Below are 18,413 nucleotides of genomic sequence, written 5' to 3'. Positions count from 1 at the left end.
ACTCCGAAACAAGAGGCTGCTTATTTTTTAAACAAGCCCTAGGCATTTGCAACTGTGCATTTGGTATGTGTTTGTGTGTGTAAGGTGGGGTGAAACACATTCCACTTGCAATTTTCTGCTGTATAAACTAGTCAAGTCCTTACCTGATAACTGTGCTGCCACCAGGAGGTGCTGCTTGGGGCATCTTTGGACCTTCCCTTGGTCTCAAGGCCAAGAGGGGTGATAGTTTCTAGTGTTAAGGCCAAAGGTTTGGGCTCCGAAGAATCAGAGCGCAGCAGAGGTGTGTGAAGGCCAGGGAGAAACATCCCATAGGGTTGGAGATACGGGGTGGGGAGAGAGGAGAATTGGGCCCGGCTTCTTCTGCGCCCCAGGCATGTTGGGGTATTTCAGGTAAGGTATGGCATTTATTTTGAAGTTCAGGCGAATCCAACACTGTTGTCCTAGCTGGCTTACAAGGGGGCAGCAGGTTTGCCTGTGGCCATGAGGGTAACAGGAGCTGGCCCTCACCCAAGCTGAATTGTCCTCAGGGAGAAGGGGAAGGTGCTGTCAGGGCACACAAGAGGGTGTGTGTGAAGGGGAAGGGTGCCTTGCTACATCCTGCATGTTTTTGAGCCCTAGCTGAAGGATCGTAGCAAGGGACTATGGCTGGGACTCTTCTGTGGGATGGGTTTATGCGATGGTGCTGAGCATCAGTGCTGTTTCATGCATCTCTGCTAAGAGACATAAATCCCTTTCCCTACAGGCTCTGCCTGGTTTGAACATATGGATTGATTGCTTGAGAGTGGGAAAACTCACCATGAATAACTCGTCAGGACTGTAGTGGTGTCTCTGAATGCTGCATGTGAGCTTGAAGTGGTGTGAAGGGTTTTTTGAGAAGCAAACACTGGATGAGGGCTTGTCAGCCAAGCATCTGAGAGGGCGGTAGATGAGGTTAGGATTCCACATCACTAACACTCCGCTTGTGTACTGCAAAATCACCTGGCAGGACAAATGTGATCCAGATCAGGTGTGTGCGCGCTGTTGCTTTGTGTTGAATTAGCTAGAACATGCTATATAGTGTTTATATTGGCTTTGTGTTTTACACTGACGGCAGGAAGACATACGATACCCCATCTGGCATGAATTCTGTTAGACTGAAGTTACCCCATAACAATTCAGAGGATAAATTTGACCGGTCAGAATGGTATACACTAGATCAATGTTTTGCTGCATGGGGTCGCAGCAGTTTTAATCCAGTCTGTTCACCCTCAAACAAAACTTTGTCTCATGCAGTCTTATGCTCATGGGGATGTTTCCTTGTAGAAGTGTGAGTTCTGAGCCTGCTGAAAGGTTACAGCAGTGTTAAGGTGGTTTCTTAGATTGCTACTTCCAATAATTGCTGTGTGTGGACTTGACCTGTAAGAGTACGTCTTCTTCGGGTGCACCTTCAGTGCCACTCAGGGTTAAGGTGCTGGTAGGGAGGCCTCCTTTTCTGGAATGACAAAGTTGGAAAGGATTTCAAGATGTCTTCTAACTGGCAGCCACAACCATGTCCATCCTGTCTCTCCTGACAGATAATTGTCTGATAGCTCCTGCGCCCTGCGGTGATGGAGAATCGGTCTTTCAGCAGGCGTTTACCCCAAGACCTAAATTGAACCTGTATTGCTGCAGCTTGAACCTGGGTCTTCTTGTCCCATTAACTGCATTTAGGAGGATGGCTCTTTCTCTTCTCCAAAGCACAGCCCTTTCTCTGCGTTAACCTTTAAAGCATTCGCACAGCAGGCTCTGCAGTGAGACAGAAAGTGAAGTATGCATGGTGGGAAGCATCCAAAACTTGCTCAGATCTGCACTGAGTTTCCAACACTAATCGAGCCATCTGTGACTCATCTTCATGCTTGTGCGTCAACTAATGTAGATAGCTTCGGAGCAAAGTGGAGCACTGCATGCACACATGGACAGAAGCACCAGGTCTCCTCATTGTTGTGCTCGTGAGGGCACAGAGCTGTGATGCACCATAAGTTCATAACAAAAGTATGCTGGTCGTTCAGTGCTGTATGCAAACTCTTAAACATGCTGTTTGCAACTACACGAAAATGAGAAAGCTCATCATCCTTGCTGAGAGCCTAACTACTTTTGAAAACAAGTTGTCTCTCTTTCCATCTGATTTAAATTTGAGAGAACCGCTCCGTGTCCCAAAGCTGAGTGATTTTATCACCTCTTCACCAGCCAGAGTACGTGATGACAGATTTCTTGATCAAACTAAAGAGTAACTTTTCTGAGAGAGCTCCCAGTTTTCACCCATCTGAGAAGCCCTGATGTTTGCTTAGCATCCACTCGCCCTTTACTGCCGTGGTGGCTTGCTCTGAGCACAAAAGAGTTCTCTAGGGCTGGAGAGCAAAGGGAGGCTGCAACACGGCCTCCAGATCAAGTCTGGAGGCAGGAGCTTCTTTCATTAAGCTCAAAAGAAGATGTGTAATTTTTTATTGAGGAGCGTGTTTTAACTGCATTCAATTAGAAGCACTGGTCATGGGGTAAAATATGCAAATCTCATTTAGGATGCTCAGATGATTATATTAATTGCATTGCTTAAAAATGTGCAGAGGAAAATAACGTGGTTCTTTTTTTTGCTGGCTTGCTATCCTTTTGAGAGCTTCCTGAAAAGCCCTTCCCTGGATCGGTGATCTTACAGCCAAAAAAACACTTGGCAGAAAGGTGATGCGAATGTGACCTTACACATCAGAAAGCAGCAAAGGACTGGAATGCTGATGCACTTTTCCCAGCTGCTGCCGACAAATTCATTTCCAGGAGAGATGCAGCAGTTGATCTCTCTATCTTGGACAAAGGTTTTCCTTTCCAGAGCCCCGTGCAGTAATGACAACAGCAATTTGCAGTGATTCCTTCTGCCCCAGAGTACATTTGTTGCAGACTTCACATCCCCTCATTTAAGGTATCTCCAAGTCCAAGCTGGACAGCTTGATTCCTTCTAAAAGCAAGTGGCAAGTTCAGAGCATGGCTTGATCTTGGGCTGGAATTTCTCATCAGCAGCTTTAGAAGGCTCATTAACTCAGATTTGGAACGGACCTCTGTACAGTAGGAATTGCCTGGTTTAGAATGAAGTTGAACAGCCAGCACCGCAGGGAGAGCTGTACCGATCGACTCCGTAGGGTTTCTGGCCAGCCATGTCCAGGAGTGAGTGATTACAACCTGGGTGAATAAAAGATGCACTGTACCGTAGTCAAATTCAGGTACCTTGGGGAGGGGACCAGGGAATTAAGCACTTCTGTTTGTTTGGGACCAACATGATCTTAAAATAAGAAGGAATAAATAAATAAATGGATAAACCAGAAATACTGAGTCAACCTAGGACACGGTCTTTAATCTGAAGCACAATGTTCTATTTTACGGTTTAATTTCTTGTTTTCTAGAGTCAGGTTTTTCAATAAAACCTCCAAAAGGCTCATTTCAGAAACACCTACATGAAGTCAACCTCTTTGCTTTGAGAACACTTTGGAATGAAATGTTTTGAAGTTTAAAAAAGAGCCTCCTGTACTAGGGTTGTTGGTTTTGTTTGTTTTTTTGGCAAAAGGTGCTTGTCAGGTTCAACCCAACTTTGTGAATGGTTTATGTCCCTCTGAAATTAAGCCCTGGTCAAAGTTACTGCAGAAATTCACCCGCTGTATCTCTGAATCCATCAAGGGCAAAATGGAGCCTGGGTTTCAACCCGGAGCTGTTCCACCTCCTTGGAATCAGGGAGGAGAACCCAGGGCGTCCTCGTGAAGGAAGCAATTCAGCTCTCGGTAACCAAAGCCCAGGTCCTGCTTCCCTTCCAGGGGGATCTGGAGTCCCCTTGCTGCGCGTGGCCAAAATTCTCATTGTCTCCATCAGGAGTTAAGGCACATCCTGCCACCAAACGTAGAAAATACGTTAACAGCACGGGCAGAAATGGCCCCAACCCCTTTTATTTATCTGCTTCCAAGAAAAGAAATGAGCACGAGACGTGAGCTTTCTTTTCAGGCACTTTCTAATGACTCAGGATGATCCAACAAAACAAACGAGAGCAGCCAGGAGAGCGGTCCGCTCCGAAAGGGCAGAGAAATATTTGCCAATGCAGCAGCTCTGCAAATGTGTGAGGCTGTTAAGCTCCTAATCCCATGTCTTATTTTTATGAATTTTCACACTAGTGGGATATAATGAACGTTGAGCCCAAAGACATTAATTACTCGGGTCCTTTTTTTGAGAGGAATTTCGATGGAGTGTAACGTTTTAAATTACAAGGTGTGAAATAAACTCTACAAAACTTACAGCTTTAGTGGAGGAACTCCAAAATCAAATAAAAATGCAAAACCGCTGATGAAGTCCAATTTACTGTAAAATGCCCTGGATCATGGTGTTCCAGTAATTTTTTTTCCCCTACATACTTTGGTTAAAATAATTTATATCCGCTGCAGTGTTTATGTACCTTAAGCTTTATTTATTAAAGGATATGTATATTTCAAGCCCGGTTTTAATGAGACATGCTGAAATCTGTAAGGTACAGTGCGACTTTTGTTCTAATCAGCACTAAATCTCTTCTCTTTACTTTTTCTGTGTTGAAAACATTCATGTTGGAAGGAAAGAGCCGTGCGTATGTGCGTGTGTATAAATTTCAGATATGTATAAATATATATGTAAAGTAACGAGCAAAATTTATTTCTCATTCTCTGTTGTCAGGGCAAATACTCTATCGTTCAGTTCGAGCACTTAAAATCACAGATGAATTTTTGTCCTTATTCTTAGAACAGGACAATTACTCTCTTTTTTTAGGCAAATTATTGATTTGCCAAAGATTGTGCTTTAGGTTGGCTGCAAATGTTTGTGAGTTCACATCAGCTTGACGAACTGTTCTGGCAAGGGAAGAAAAAGAAGTCCAAGCGTTTTGGCTTTGTTTTGTAATGAAATGTTTTGAGATTTCATTTCGAAGCAACACTCTTAAACTAAAGTTAACATCAACTAAAAATGCTCTGGAAACTTAAAAACTTCTTAAAATTGTGAATTAAATGGGGCCTTAGGGATGTTCCTTGGGGGAGTTGTTTTCAAACTTTCTTCCTGTGTTTTCATTCTTGCAAGGCAATAGAAATAATTTTTGCTCAGATAGATGAATTGGAAAACTATAATGTTTGTGGTCATTTCCGTACAGCGTTAGAAGTAAGTTCTAAAAATTCTGTTAGGTTTCAGGAATTTAATTAAACTTAAGCCCTGAGTTCAAGGCATTGTAGAAAGCCTGGCTGTCGTTGACTCTTGAGGACAAGTTAAGGGTATTTGACAGCTTAACCTTTACTGATGTTACTGGAACAAAGATACGAAGCAAATGTCCCTTCTAGTGCCTAAACTGCTTTTGGAAATGGTACGTAGGTTCCTAAATCCCTTAAAATGTAGCACGTAGCACAGAGGTGGTGGGCAGAAAAGCGACTCTCTTTCCTTACAAAACTGGTTTTGATGAAAATGAAAAAGTCCACTGCTGCCAATTTTTGTTTCTACTTAATGAAAGAAGGAAATAGAAAAATCTTTAAAGATGCCAGTCACAAAGACGGCAAAATAAGATCTCTTCTGTTTTTGGAGAAGTGGAAAATGGAAAATTTCTGGTAAAAATCAGCTTTGCTAGGCTTTTGCCCAACTATCTGCATTTCAGAGGCTATCTGTAAAGCAGAGGAGGTTTCAGGTCTGGTGAACTTGATTTCCTCCCTGCTCTTTCCTCTGCACATAGAGCCACTTCTTTTTCGGATGAAGTTTAAGACACAAGTTCCCAGCGGAGCCAAGCAAAGTCTGGGGGCAGAGGGGGAGATTTTCTCTGTTTCATGGAAAATGTTTGCTTTAGAAGTGAATGCCTTTCTCGAAAGCGAACCCCAAAGCCCAGGAATGGCTGACCAAGGAATTTCAAGGGAGAAACGCTAGGAGTCGGGGAGCAGAGTAATAAAGCACAGGTTTGTTCTGTAACAAATTCCAGCACTTGTGAGACTTTTTTAGACATATGGAAGTCCATTTAGGAGGAAAATTGGTTGCAGCCGCTGATTCAGAACCTACTGGAATCAGTGGAAACGTTTCTATTGTCTTCTGTCCTGGAGAAATGCTGTTTCTGTCCTTCCTTCCATCCCTAGCCTGAGCTCTCTCTCTGGGCCATATGGAATTCATCTCCCTCAAAGACATGTAAGAGAAGAGTTTTTGGCTGTTTAACGGCATGATGTAGCTATGTGGACAGGAATGGTTGATTTCCACTTGATTGGCTACAAATCAGGTAACCAACGCCTCGCTTTCGAGCGTCTGGCTTCGCAGGAGTTATCTGGGTGCATCTGGCCCTCCTATCACAGGGCCAAACGTGGCTTTAATCACATCAGCATGCTAATTGCGCCCCACGAGAAGAGCTCGGAGAAATGAGGGTCTGTGTTTTGACAACCGCCAGATTTCTTTATTGCTGACTGTAATTGCTGGGCTGTCCCTGGGAAGGCGCACTGGTAATTGCTTATCTGGATTGTGCCCCCCTCAGCCAGTTCGGCTCAGTGACTTTTCTAGCATTAAACCCAGGGCCAGGCTGCCTGGGGAGGGTGGGTGAATCCAACCCACCAAGAGCTGATTTTAAAGGCTCAACCCCTGTTTCTCCTTTTGCAATGCAGGTCCCCAGAAATGAGGGGCAAGGAGAGGGACGGATGCTCACAAGCACTCCCATTTCTCCTAGGACGTCCACTGCTTTTCTCTCCAGATGTACTTTTGAGCCCCACCATTATCTGCCTCCTACACCTGAGGCCAGGACAGGTTCCCACAGAAAGGAATGACAGAGCAAGAAAAGTTGCAGCATCTCAGCCTCTAGATGGAAACATCGATATTTTCAGACTGGAGCTACGTTTGAAAGAGAGTAAGAGATGAGATGTGGGACAGTGGTGCTTCTCTGACTTCAGACAAGACCCATTTTGCTGGAACCGGTCCGAAAGGGGCCCTGGCCAGGCAGGCAGAACATGTCAGCAGGCAGCTGAGCGAGGCTGCTGGAGCAGGGCTGACACACGGACGCGACTGGCTCCCTGCTGATGGCGGAGGCAGAAACCCAGGCTCTGCAGTTTCTGGAGGAGACGATGACAAATACGTGAGTGCAGATACCAGGCTGAGAACAGAGGCTTTCAGCTCAGTTCCCCCCGCCACCTCTGACCCGCTGAACAGCTCAGACAAATCCCTTTCCCTTCCCTACTTTCCTCCTTCCCTTTCATTCATGTCTGCCTTGCCCCTCCACAGCTCCAGGTCCGCTGAGGTGAGCGCTGCCTTACCCAGAGGTACAGCTCCTCACACCGTGTAAGCCGCCTGTCTCCTCTTCCAGTTTGTGATGACGGTCCCAGAGCTAGCATCATCTCCAGAGGAAGCATGTGTGCTGACAGCAAAATCTTCCCTGAAAATGATTCTGGGTATCAGATGGCTCTGCTACCCCCCTCTCTCTGCTGAATGGCGAGTTACATGGCAGTCTTCTCCGGGTATTCTGGACAATGAATATGTTTCTTGCCATGTAATTAAATTATCCACTTTAGAAAGAAAAAGATGTGGTTTTGTTCCCATTACAAAAACAAACAAACAAGGACTGATATTTATTACAGGCCAAGGCTACTCAACAAGTGCTTTCTGGAACTCTAATAAATTGCTGAAGAAAGTTTACAGCTGAGCCCTAAAGATGGTTTAGTTTTCCAAGTGGCTGGGATGTATTTATTTCCCATTTTGTTAACCCGCGGCATGGTGAACAGCTTAACGTGCTCTTCCCGGGTTCAGGCAGTGTCAACTCAAACCCATGCTCTTCACCCCGAAACAGTTAACCGCTTTTTAATTAAAACCACGCCAATTATTCATTTTCAAGTTTTGCATTTATTTTCCCCCATTTGCACAGTCTGCTCTTTGGTTTTGCTTCCACTTCATTAAAAGCGGCTTCCAAAAACAAAAAAAAAAAAGGGGGGAGAAAAACAACCTAAAAACCTCAGCCACACACCCAAACCCAACAACACAAGTATCCGGCAAGGAGCCTTCCAACCAAACAGCATTTTGGGGTTGAAGGGCATGTGTGTGAAGCAAAGGGCAGCTTAGTGGTGGTCTTGCTTTGTGGCATGAGAAAGCCTGCTCCGTTGAGAGGTGGGCAAAAAGGAGAGGTGAGCCTGATGATTAGAAAGAAAATGGTAATGCAGGAAACCCTGAGGACTGCAGAGGGAGACGGAAGACCAGTGACCATCAGGACACCCACATGCAGCAGTTTTGGGGTCTCCGTCATGTTCTGGTCGTGTTGCCCATGCAATGAGAAGCTCAACAGCTCGGCAGTCCGGCCCTGGGACCCTCACCCTGCAACAGATTAAACGCGCTCTTCATTTTAAACACATCATTTGTGCATGAAGATGAGTGTGGACAGATGTCCCCGAGGGAGCAAGGCACTTAAATACAAGTTGTTGTTAAGCACATGCTTAAATACTTGGCTGGGTTACTGGACTGGTATTGAAATGTTTGCTTTCGGAGAGAGACCCCAAAACATTAGAAAAGTGACTCTTTTTTTTCAGTTCATTACCGGGCCTGCCAATGACATCATTCGTTTGCAAGATGAGAAAAAGTATTTAAACGAGATAAAAAAAAAAAAAATTAAACAAGACACAATTTTAATGACCACTTACAAAGGAGATTTATGGACATGCATAAAGCTGCTTTCCATTGGAGAGGGACTAAGCTTTTAACAGTTACCTTCCTTTGCATTTTTTTCCCTCTTGCAATATAATACCCACAAATATTTGTGAGTTGTGACTGTGCTCCGAAGGGTTAGTCCTCTTCCAGAAAGGGGGGGGGGGGGAGGGGGGTGGAGGGAGAAAAGATGAAAACAGTGGTGCCAATTTGTCTGCCCAGACTCTGATTGTGGGAGGTTTTTTTTTCCTGCAGGGGAGAGAAGCTGGTGGGACGCTTTCTCTCCCCAGGGTTCGGGATATCTGATATCCAGCCCAAGAGCAGTCCAGCAGACTGAACTTTCATCTCCAGCAGTGAGAGGTTTTTGTTTTTTGTTTTTTTTTTCAGCTTGTGGATAAACGTCTTAGCTAAATTTGGAGGAGATCTCGGAGTTTCTGCTGGGGAAATTAGGGCCATTTGAGCGTCTGATTGTAAAGAGCACGGATCTTTATAACGTGCATGGAGAGGGGGAGAGAGGGAGGCAATCATTTGGAAGAGTGGAGGTGGTTTCAATACATCTATTTATTTATTTGCATGCCCTGGGCCCTGCCCTTGTACCGTCTAGGCCAGGTACCCAGTGACCCTTGGAGCTGATTAAAGTTCCCGGGTGACCTCTGAGTGCTTTTGTTACCCTGCCCGGTAATAAAACCCCGGTTAAACGGCTGGCTTATCCAAACCCGTGGCTCCTTGTGCTGGGAGCTCTGGAGCCAGCTCAGGTCTGAGCCCTTGGGAACACACGGCTTAGCCCTGCTTCAGCGCGCCTAGCTCTGGTTAGCTGGCGGCGGGCAGACGCTGGTGGCCATCTCAGTGCCCCCAGGTGGCTGTGGTAGGCTAGTGGACAACCTGAAAGGGCCACAACCTGATTTCTTCCTAGGCAGAGTCCTTGCTCCAGAGGCCAGTAACCCCACCGAAATCCTTGCAGGTGATGGAGCAGGCTTAGCGTGACTGGGACAAGCGCCATCCTCCTGCAGGACCCTGCCCCATCACCGCTCATGTGGTCTGACACTGCTGGCACCGCCACTGCCAGCCCAGCTGCTCAGCACCCAGGTGCTGGAGCAAAGCTTTTTGGGCAGCAGTTTGTGCTGGCAGTGCCATGGGAGCTGTCAGAGAGCAGATTTTTGTAGGACATCCTTGTTTCAGGTCATACAGTAGGACTGGTAATGGTGGTAAAGTGCCTCCCCGCAGCACGGACATGGGGGACATTCCCTTCCTCACAGCCCCTCTTCTACTTGGTGGAAAGCTTTTGGAAAAAAAAAAAAAAGAAAATAGAAAACAAGTTCTTGCCTCTGCCAGCTGGTAAATTTGCTTGTCATCTCTGTTGGAAGCTAGGTGGCAACAACTGAAACTCAGTCTGTCTTGAAACTTAAAAACTGGGAGTTGTGCAGACAAACCGATGACCGAATTTCCACTCTCCCAGCCCCCTCGTCCTCTTGTGTTTCATAGCTGACAAGGCAAGGGACATCCTTCCTCACCTGGCCAAAGGAGAGAACCCTGTAGCTGGTGTCCCGGGGCCACCTCCCTCATTGCAGCTGGTGCACAGCAAAGAAACGGGAGTGCACGGCCTTGCCCCGCCATCCGCGTGGAGCTGGAGCCCATGCCTTGCGCACACGTGTGAGCGCTCTTCTGCCTCAGGTTCTAAATCTTGTACGGTGCCGATGTTGTGATTCCCAAATAAGTTCCCGAAGCCTAGCATTTATGACCCCCGTGAACCAGTAACAAGCCACCTCGTTCCGACTGGAGATGTGATAGCACTTCCAGGAATGATTGTGTGCGATGTGAACTCAGCCCCTGGTTCAGAATATTATGCAGAGGAATAATAAATCTCAGTTTTAAATTGCTGCCCCATTTAAGCTTTGATTGGACTCTGATGGTCTGTTCACCCTGGAGCTGCTGGTATTAATCTGCATGCTAAACCCTAATTATAAACTGCTCGTGGCATTTCCAGATGACATCAAGATGTTTGGGATTAGAAGAACCCCTGACGTTGAGTTTACGGCTTAAAACGGCCGTAGACTACCTGATCCCCACAGATCTACTTACGCACCTCTGTGTGGGGAAGGAAAGAGGGAGCTTTGGCCCAAGTGTGCAGCAGGAGTTTGGGGAAAGAGGGCTGCCAGGCTGGAAATGGGTCCATACCTGCCTGAACACACAGAGGTGTGATGCATTTCTAGGCACACACGTCCTCCTGCAGGTGCTCTCTGTCTCCAGCTCTGCATAGTTCATACCCGGTCCTGGGGGGAGCAAGTGCAAAGAGCCCAAAACCAGACATTTCAGCGAACTGGTGCGTCAGGGAGAAGGGAAAAAAATCTTCCAGGGTTGCAGAGCTCTGGTTTGGCTCCCCAGCATGAGGTATTGGCAACAGAGCCCAGCAGTGGGGATATCGCGGGGCTGGACAAGGGGTGGGACGGGGTGGGTGCAGCCTCAGAATTGGCCGACAGCAGAGCTGCTCTGATGCGATGCTGCTCACCGGCTTGCCCTAGGGAGCTGAGGCTGAAGTTTTGGGGTGCGGAGGGCTGGGCTCCTGGCCAAAGGGCTCAGGAGAGCAGGGCTGGAGGGCACCCGGCATTCCTTGGAGTAGCTGAGCACCTCGCACGGTTAAGGCCAAGGAGCACAGAGCAGTAATAAATTGCTTGTTCATTTTGCTTTCCTTTCCTAAAAGCACAAGCTAGCGCAATTGTGCTGCCTCTTAGCTCTTCCTTCCCCTGCTCACCTCCGGCAACATTATTTTTGAACTGCTAGGATGAAACTAATTTGGCAGGTTGGAAAAGAGCTGTAAGACATCACATGCTCACAACTTTCATGAAAATGAGGTAGGGGAAAGGCACCAGAGCTAGTTTCCCTCCCTGAGCAAAATGCTTCTCCTGAGCACAACGCTGTTGTTAGATAACTGAGAATCCAGTTGCCTGTTGTTGTTGTTGTTTTTTTCTTTAATTAGGGTAGAAGAGATGATACTTAGGTCACCTGAAGCAAGTGGCAAGCCTCTGCTGGGAAAGGCATGCGATGTGGTAGCTAGTGCAGAAGATGTGGCTGTAGGTGTGAGGAAGCCCATGACGGGGCAGATGCGAAGGTGAAGGGAACACTTCTGAGGGTTTACACCGTGCTTGGGTAGTCTGTATTACTGAGGCTGGGAACCACAGGAACTGCCAAGTGCTGGCTGTCATGGGAAATTGCAGGAATTAGGATGGACGCTCAAGTTAGAGACTGCCACTGCTGGCGGAGCTTGCAAATCGCTGTTGGAAAGAAGGCAGAAGCAAGACTGCTGCTGGTCATGTGCAGAGGTGAAGATCCTTGGAGTTCCCCTTCTTGATCTGCAACTGGGGAAAGATGAGGAGGAAATCAGAGTTTGTGGTTTCTGCCTCATCTTCTCTGAGCATCAGAGGTGGTTACAGGGTAGGAGACAGGTTTTTGAGGCAGGGCCTTATCTGAAATGTGAGCAAGTGTGTGGAGATCTTTGGATTACAGCAGACCATGATGTGGCTCATAACTTTTCTATGGCTGTCCATCCTGCAGAAAACCCTGAAGCAGAGCAAGTGTGTGGGCTGGCCATTGGGTGCACACAGGAAGAAACTGAAGCACCTGAGTTGGGTACAAATGCCCCGTCCTCTTCTGCTGGAGTTGGACAAGATGAAAACTAGAAGGCGATGCCCGTGAGCATTCAGGTAAGGTGACAATCTTTGCCTCTATATAAAGCTTTTCTAGAACTTTGAATCCAAGTTAAAGGAAACAGCTAATGAAGGGGTGGTACATGCTTGTCCTGCGAAGAGGACTGGTGGAACAAAGCAGTCAAACTACAGCTGGGGCTCCTCATGCTGTGTGACCTATTACCTGCGCATGACAAGGTGCCTTCTCCCATCCCAGCCATTCAAGCTTTGGCTGATCACCAGTACAATAGGACACCCTGCTACAAAGAGCATGTTCCGCTACCTTCTCCTGCTGGGATTTCTTCCCTGGCACTACCTCTGCCTTCCTCAAGCTTCACAAGGGTAAACTATGCTCTACACAGAGCAGGGTATCACGGATGCTGCACTAATCCTGCCCTGAGCTGGTGCTATAACTACATTGCTATTCAGCCTGTGGGTGCTGTGTGTATGGGGGGCACTCATGGCTCATCTCAGGGTAATGCCACAGAGCCTAGTTCAGAGCTGGGCCCCTCTGCGAACCTGCAGGAGGGATTCTGCCTTTGTAGTAGATGCACATGTTGATGTGATGACCCGCAGCACCAAGGTGCTTTCACCATCATCTTTCCAGGGCACTGGCTCATATCAGGTTGAGTTCCTGAGGAAAGGGTTGTCTGAATGATGGGGGCCTGTGAGAAGGAAAGGAAAATGCTTCTTACCTGGCAAGTCTATGAGGATGTGAGTGAAGGGAGCACAGAGCTGCTCTTTTGTTTTCTGTGGCTTCTGTTGCGGCAGAGGTTGCCTGGGACTGAGCAGCCTTTCCCCAGTGGAGAGGGGATGTGTGTGGCTGGGACTCCCCTGCTCCTGCTCATAGAAGCCAGGCCAGCTGCGAGACTGATTTGAGGGAGAACTGGGAGAAAGAGGGTAAAAGCAGGCTCACCAAGAAAGAAGGCAGCCCAATCCACGGGGAAGGCAGAGGCTGAGAAAAGGATGTTTTGTGCGCAGCGCAGATCACCGTCCTTCAGAGCACGGGATTGTGTACACCCCCGTCGTGTCTCAGGCTGGAGACCCTCGCTGTCCTGGGCATGCTGGGCTCTGAGAGGCACATGGCTGTGGGAAGAGACGGCTCCTTCCCCACCCAACACGTGGGCATGTGCTGTAGGATGCCCTGCAGAAACGGTCCCTTATGCTGACACCCATCCAGAAAAAGGGACGCACCAGCACGCGGTGAGGCATGCACAGCTGTGTAGGGAGATGCACACGCAGCATTTTGGGTGTACGGACGCCCACGTCCTCCCGTGCACACGCATGGCTTCACCCCAGTGCTTGAGTTGCTCAGCCCCCGAGCTGTGGGCAGCAGAGCCCTGCCACGCTCATTTGGGTCTTGGAGACTGCAAAGGGTAAACTGGGACTGGAGGGGAGGGGGGCTGAAAGCAAACTAATGATGAAAATGTCTCCTCCATGCCTGTGCCTTAATTAAATGCATGGAGAGGCTCGGGGAAGCACATCTGTTTTCAATCTGGAGCCCTTTGATGGCATCAAATGTTCTTTCCCCAGATCAGGGGGGATGGAAATTCTGGGCTGGCTGTGGCAGCTCGGAGCCCAGGCTCCAGCCACGGGGACGCGGGGACTTTTCCCAGCCCGGTGGGAGCGTGGCCAGCGCCAGCGGCCCCGCTCAGTGCCCACGGGGCTGCTCTCAGGGCCCTTCTGCAGCGAGCGAGGGCCTGGGGGTGCTGCCTGTACCCCTGCGTGCCCTCGGCCACCAGGACCTGCTGGGCCCTGGGACCTCTCTGCTCACTGGCTGGGGGAGCCAAGCGTGTCCTCTGCGCCTCCTTCTCTTGTCTTTCTCTCTTCTCTGCTGTTTTGCTTTTAGTTTTTTGGGGGGGGTTGGTTCGTTTTTCCCCCCTTTCTCTCCTGCTATTTCGCTTTTGCTCTCCTTTTGCTATTCCGCTTTTGCGATTTCTTGCCTCTCTTCTGTTTCTTGGTTCTCTGTTGCGCTTTTTCTCCCCCTTTCATTATTTTCCCCCCTTTCCCTCTCCCTTCGCCCTTTCTCTTCCCCTTCTCCCTACCGCTTTTCCATCCCCAGCTCTCCGTTTCGCGACTTCTCTCCCCCAGCGGCCGTGCCCACCGTGCTCCGGCCGCCGAGAGGGGGCCCCCCGGCGGAGGGCACCGCTCCCCTCTCCCCCCCCGGGGGGCTCCCCAACCCGACCCGAGGCTCAGCACCAGCACCGGGGGCCGGTGCCACGTCCCGGGAGGGGGGGCCCGGAGCGCGGCGGGGCCGCCCCCGGCGTTTGAAGTGCGGGGCGGAGGGGAGGGCAGGGGCGGAGGAAGGGGAAGGGAAGGGAGGGGAAGGGAAGGGAAGGGCCGGGAGCCGCCGGGAGGGGAAGGCGGAGGGACGGGGCGCACCCGCCCCAGCGGCCCCACAGCCCCCGTGCGCCTCCCGGCCGCCGGCAGCTCCCGGCGCCCCGAGCCGGCCGCTTCGCCTTTCCCCCCTCTCCGGCATGTTTTAAAGCCGGTCCCTGCGGCTCTCCATCCCGTCGGGTCCCCGTGTCCCCCCCCCCACCTGGGGCCGTGCGCTTCCCCCCTCCCCCCCTCCCCTCCTCGAAGGGCCGGCGGCCGGGGGGGAGCGGGGGCGGTGGGCGCCGGGGGGGGCGAGGGCAGAAAAGCCCCGCTCAGCACCATGGCGTCCAGCTATGCCCACGCCATGGAGAGGCAGGCCCTGCTGCCCGCCCGCCTCGACGGCCCCGCCGGCCTGGACAATTTACAAGGCAAGAAGAACTTCTCCGTGAGCCACCTGCTGGACCTGGAGGAGGCGGGCGACATGGTGGCCGCCCAGGCGGACGAGGGTGGCGGCGAGCCCGGCCGGAGCTTGTTGGAGTCCCCCGGGCTGACCAGCGGCAGCGACACCCCGCAGCAGGACAGTAAGTGCGGGGGGATCCCCCCCGGGGACGCGGGCTGAGCCCCCGAGCACATCGCCTGCCGGGGGGCTGAGCACGGGGCTCGGCGGGATGGGGCCGGCAGGATCCATCCCTCCATCCATCCATCCCTCCATCCCTTCCTCCATCCATCCTTCCCTCCCTCCCTCCTTCCCTCCCTCCCTCTCCATCCATCCCGTCGGAGCTCGGAGCACCTCGCGGCTCCGGATGGGACCCGCCGAGCGATTTTCCGACGGCTTTGCCCTCGCAAACAGCCCGAGGGGACTTGCGGGGCCGCAAAACGGAGCCGCCGGCCGCTCCTGCCCCGTTTCTCCCGGCTCCCGTCGCGGCGGGGAAGGGGCGCAGCCTTGCGCGGGATTTTCCGAGCGCAGCGCTTGGGCAGGGGCGAGCCGCGGAGGAGTGGGGCGAGGTAGGTGCGCAGATCTCCCCCCCCTAATCCTTTATTACCTTCGTTTCGGTTGGAAAAAAAAAAAAAAAAAAAGATATATCTATATATATGTATATATCCGCGGACGCGGGGACTGGGCGCGATTTTCGTTGCGATTTTCGTCCCTCCCGCGGCGGGCACGGGCACGGACGTGGATACGGACACGGGCTCGCTTCCGAGGGCTCCCCAGGAGCTCCCCCGGGGGCGGCCAGGCCGCCAACGAGAGGCGAAGAACGAAAAATCGACGAAAACCTCGCTTTTCGTTTTTTTTTTGTTGTTGTTTTTTTTTTTTTTTTCGCCTCTCGCCGGCGGCCGCGGTAAACGAGCGGCAGCGCCGCGGTGTCAGCGGGGGAGAAGGGAACGGAGCCGGGCACCGACCCCCTCCCCAAGTCCCCCGACCCCCCGGCTGCAGGGGGGAGCCCTCCCCGCTGCGCCCCCCTCCCGGCACCGCCGAGGCTCCGGGGGCGAGGAGCCCGACCCGCAGCCGGCAGCCGCCTTCCTCCCGCTGTCCCCCGGGGCTCCGACGGCGCTTCCTCGCCTTTTCGGGTTCCCGGAGCCGTGCCGAGAGGGGAACCGGCCTTGGAAAAGGAGAGTCCTACAAGAAAGCAGCCGCTCCCCGCATCCCCACCCCGCGGGACCCCAAGGGCAAAGCCGAGGGGGCTTGTCCCGCTCCCTTCCCGGAGAGCCTGGCCAGGACGGGCCAGCGGCTGCGGGGAAAACGACTTTAAAAATGCCCCTTCCCAGGAGCAAAATTAAATTTCTGGCCCTAAAGGTGCGTGCTTTGGTGGGGAAGGCAGGCAGTGATCGCCGCTCCCCCGTGATTTGGCTCCTGTGCCGCTGCAGCCGGAGAGTGCCCGCGATATTAACCAACGAGTTATGCAAACGTCTCTTTTTTTCTCCCTTTTTCCCCCCCAGTTTCGTTTATCATATTTTATTTGGACCTGCTTTGCTCCTGGTGCTGCCCGTTGCCAATCGCTGAGCTGGCTTGGTCAGCGTGGAGAAGAGGGGCTGTTTCCCTGACCCCCACCCTGCTCTTCGAGCATGAACCGGACCAAAATCACGGGCTGAGGGTGTGTTTCCCAGCCAGCATTGCCGGGCAGGGACCAAACTCCAGCTTAAAATAAATCAGCAGTTCCCTGAATGCAGTAAAAGTTTTAATGCCGTTGCAGTGAATTAGAAAGTTTTTAAAGTATTCTAAAGTAAGCAAAAAATAAATACCGGGGATAAATTCTCTCTGGTTTATTGGGCAGAGCTGTCATCTGGGCTCTCTGGCTCGTTTGCTGACGTGTTTAGCAGACCCCCTGCGTCTCCGTGCCTCAGTTTCCCCACCTGTGTTTTGTCAAGTGCTTTGCAGCGCACGCAGGAAAAGGGCTGCGTGAGAGCTGGGCAGCGGTGCGGAGGTTTGAGCTTTTCTCGGTGAAAAATGAGAGCTGGTTCAGCGGAAAAGCTAACACAGGGCTCGGTTATTCTCCGTATTACGAAGGGAGAGGAGGTGAAAGCCGTTTGGAGGAGTTGTGGAATGCCGCAGGAATACTGGAAATGATCTGCTGACCTGCGGGAAAGTCAGTCTGCTGCTGGTTTCTGTCCCGAAGCGGGGTGCAAACCCGAAGTATTAGGTGCTCCTCGTGTAACATGAAATTACGGGGAAAAAGCTTGACACAGAAATGATAAAAGGTTTTATTTGGAGTTTGGAGGGACTACATTACCATTAATTCATTTGGAAGGGGTTGAGGAGAAAGCTTTTTTTCTATTTAAAAAAAAAAAAAAAGCATTTCTGGGAGTAGCTCTGATTGAAACATAGACAGGGAGAAATGTCAGTGTATTAAGGGACTGATTTTTGTTTTCAGTGGTGCTGCGAAACTGTCACTCACTGACTTCAGTTCGAATTGTAGCTGTGAAAACCATACCTTAAAAGCTGATAAAATTCATTGTGACCCTCCCAGCCTCTGCCCTTCAGCCAGGAGGACTCTGACTTGCTCCTCATTGCAAAGCCACCTGATAAGATACAGCCAACGCTTGCTTTGGTAGCAGGGTTTCCATTGACTCCAGCTAAAACTGTGATGAAAATGCAGTCCCAGATCAGCAGAGAGGACTCGCTGGGCTTCCCAGCAAGGGCAGCCAGCTTTCCTTGCTCCCCTGCCCTTTGGTGGTGGCAGAAACCTGTCGGTGGGTTCCCAAAGCTCGTGGCTCTGAGCGGGATTACTTCTCCAAACCCAGAGCTGGTGAGCTATTAGCTAGTTTTAAAGATGGCATTTTTTGCCATCTGCTTTTTTGTTTTGTTTTGTTTTGTTTATTTGAGCCTGGCTGTTGACGGCGCATAAAACGACGTGGAGAAAGCCTGAGCAGCAAAAGAAAAATTGTTGCGCTCGCCTTTCTTTTGTGAGGAATGACTAAAGCCCGCTTTGATCCGGTACGTGCACAAGTCCTGCATATTGGAGTTATTACTGCCCTTCAATTTCTCTTCCGTATAAAAGAGGTGGAGGTCTCGGGGCTGCGAGTCTCCCGGGCTGGCAGCCCAGCTCAGGCTGTCGGGGCAGCTTCAAAATTACAGCTGGGGCCCAGGCAGCCTGCAGCTACCCACCGCTGCTTCTGGCTCAGCGGGCGTCGTGACCCCTCGGCACCAAAAAAGCTTCCCCGGGTAGCAGAAACCCCTGGCGGGGCAGCGGGGAGGAGGTGAGTTTCTTTGCTCTGCTCGGGATGGGGCAGGCAGAGCATCCGTGCTGGCTTCATCTCGCTCCTCGCGGGGTGAGA

The 18,413-nt window shown here is 50.8% G+C and overlaps 1 protein-coding gene and 1 long non-coding RNA gene across 5 annotated transcripts in view; one reads left to right on the top strand and one right to left on the bottom strand.

Annotated features, from left to right (window-relative positions):
* Nucleotides 1–11,659: 11,659 nt before the first annotated feature.
* Nucleotides 11,660–14,532, bottom strand: LOC126913390 (uncharacterized). The gene is made up of 3 exons (XR_007708614.1): nt 14,369–14,532; nt 13,240–13,467; nt 11,660–11,996 (listed from the first exon to the last, which is right to left on the bottom strand). It is a non-coding gene; the product is annotated as an uncharacterized LOC126913390 (long non-coding RNA).
* A 351-nt stretch (nt 14,533–14,883) lies between these two features.
* PRRX1 (paired related homeobox 1) overlaps nt 14,884–18,413 on the top strand; it is a 36,279-nt gene continuing 32,749 nt past the window's right edge. The window contains exon 1 of one of the 4 annotated variants that reach the window (XM_035537937.2): nt 14,884–15,220. In XM_035537937.2, coding sequence (XP_035393830.1) covers nt 14,980–15,220 — 241 coding nt within the window. In that variant the 5' untranslated portion in view covers nt 14,884–14,979. Of the gene's footprint in view, nt 15,221–15,359; nt 15,645–18,413 lie in introns of those variants that run through there. The other 3 variants (XM_035537936.2, XM_035537935.2, XM_035537934.2) reach the window with 3 other exon arrangements.

The sequence above is a fragment of the Cygnus atratus genome, chromosome 8 (genome assembly GCF_013377495.2).
Source record: "Cygnus atratus isolate AKBS03 ecotype Queensland, Australia chromosome 8, CAtr_DNAZoo_HiC_assembly, whole genome shotgun sequence".
NCBI lineage: Eukaryota > Metazoa > Chordata > Aves > Anseriformes > Anatidae > Cygnus > Cygnus atratus.
The sequence above is the reverse complement of the archived record's forward strand: the minus strand, read 5'-3'. Positions and strand labels throughout refer to the sequence as shown.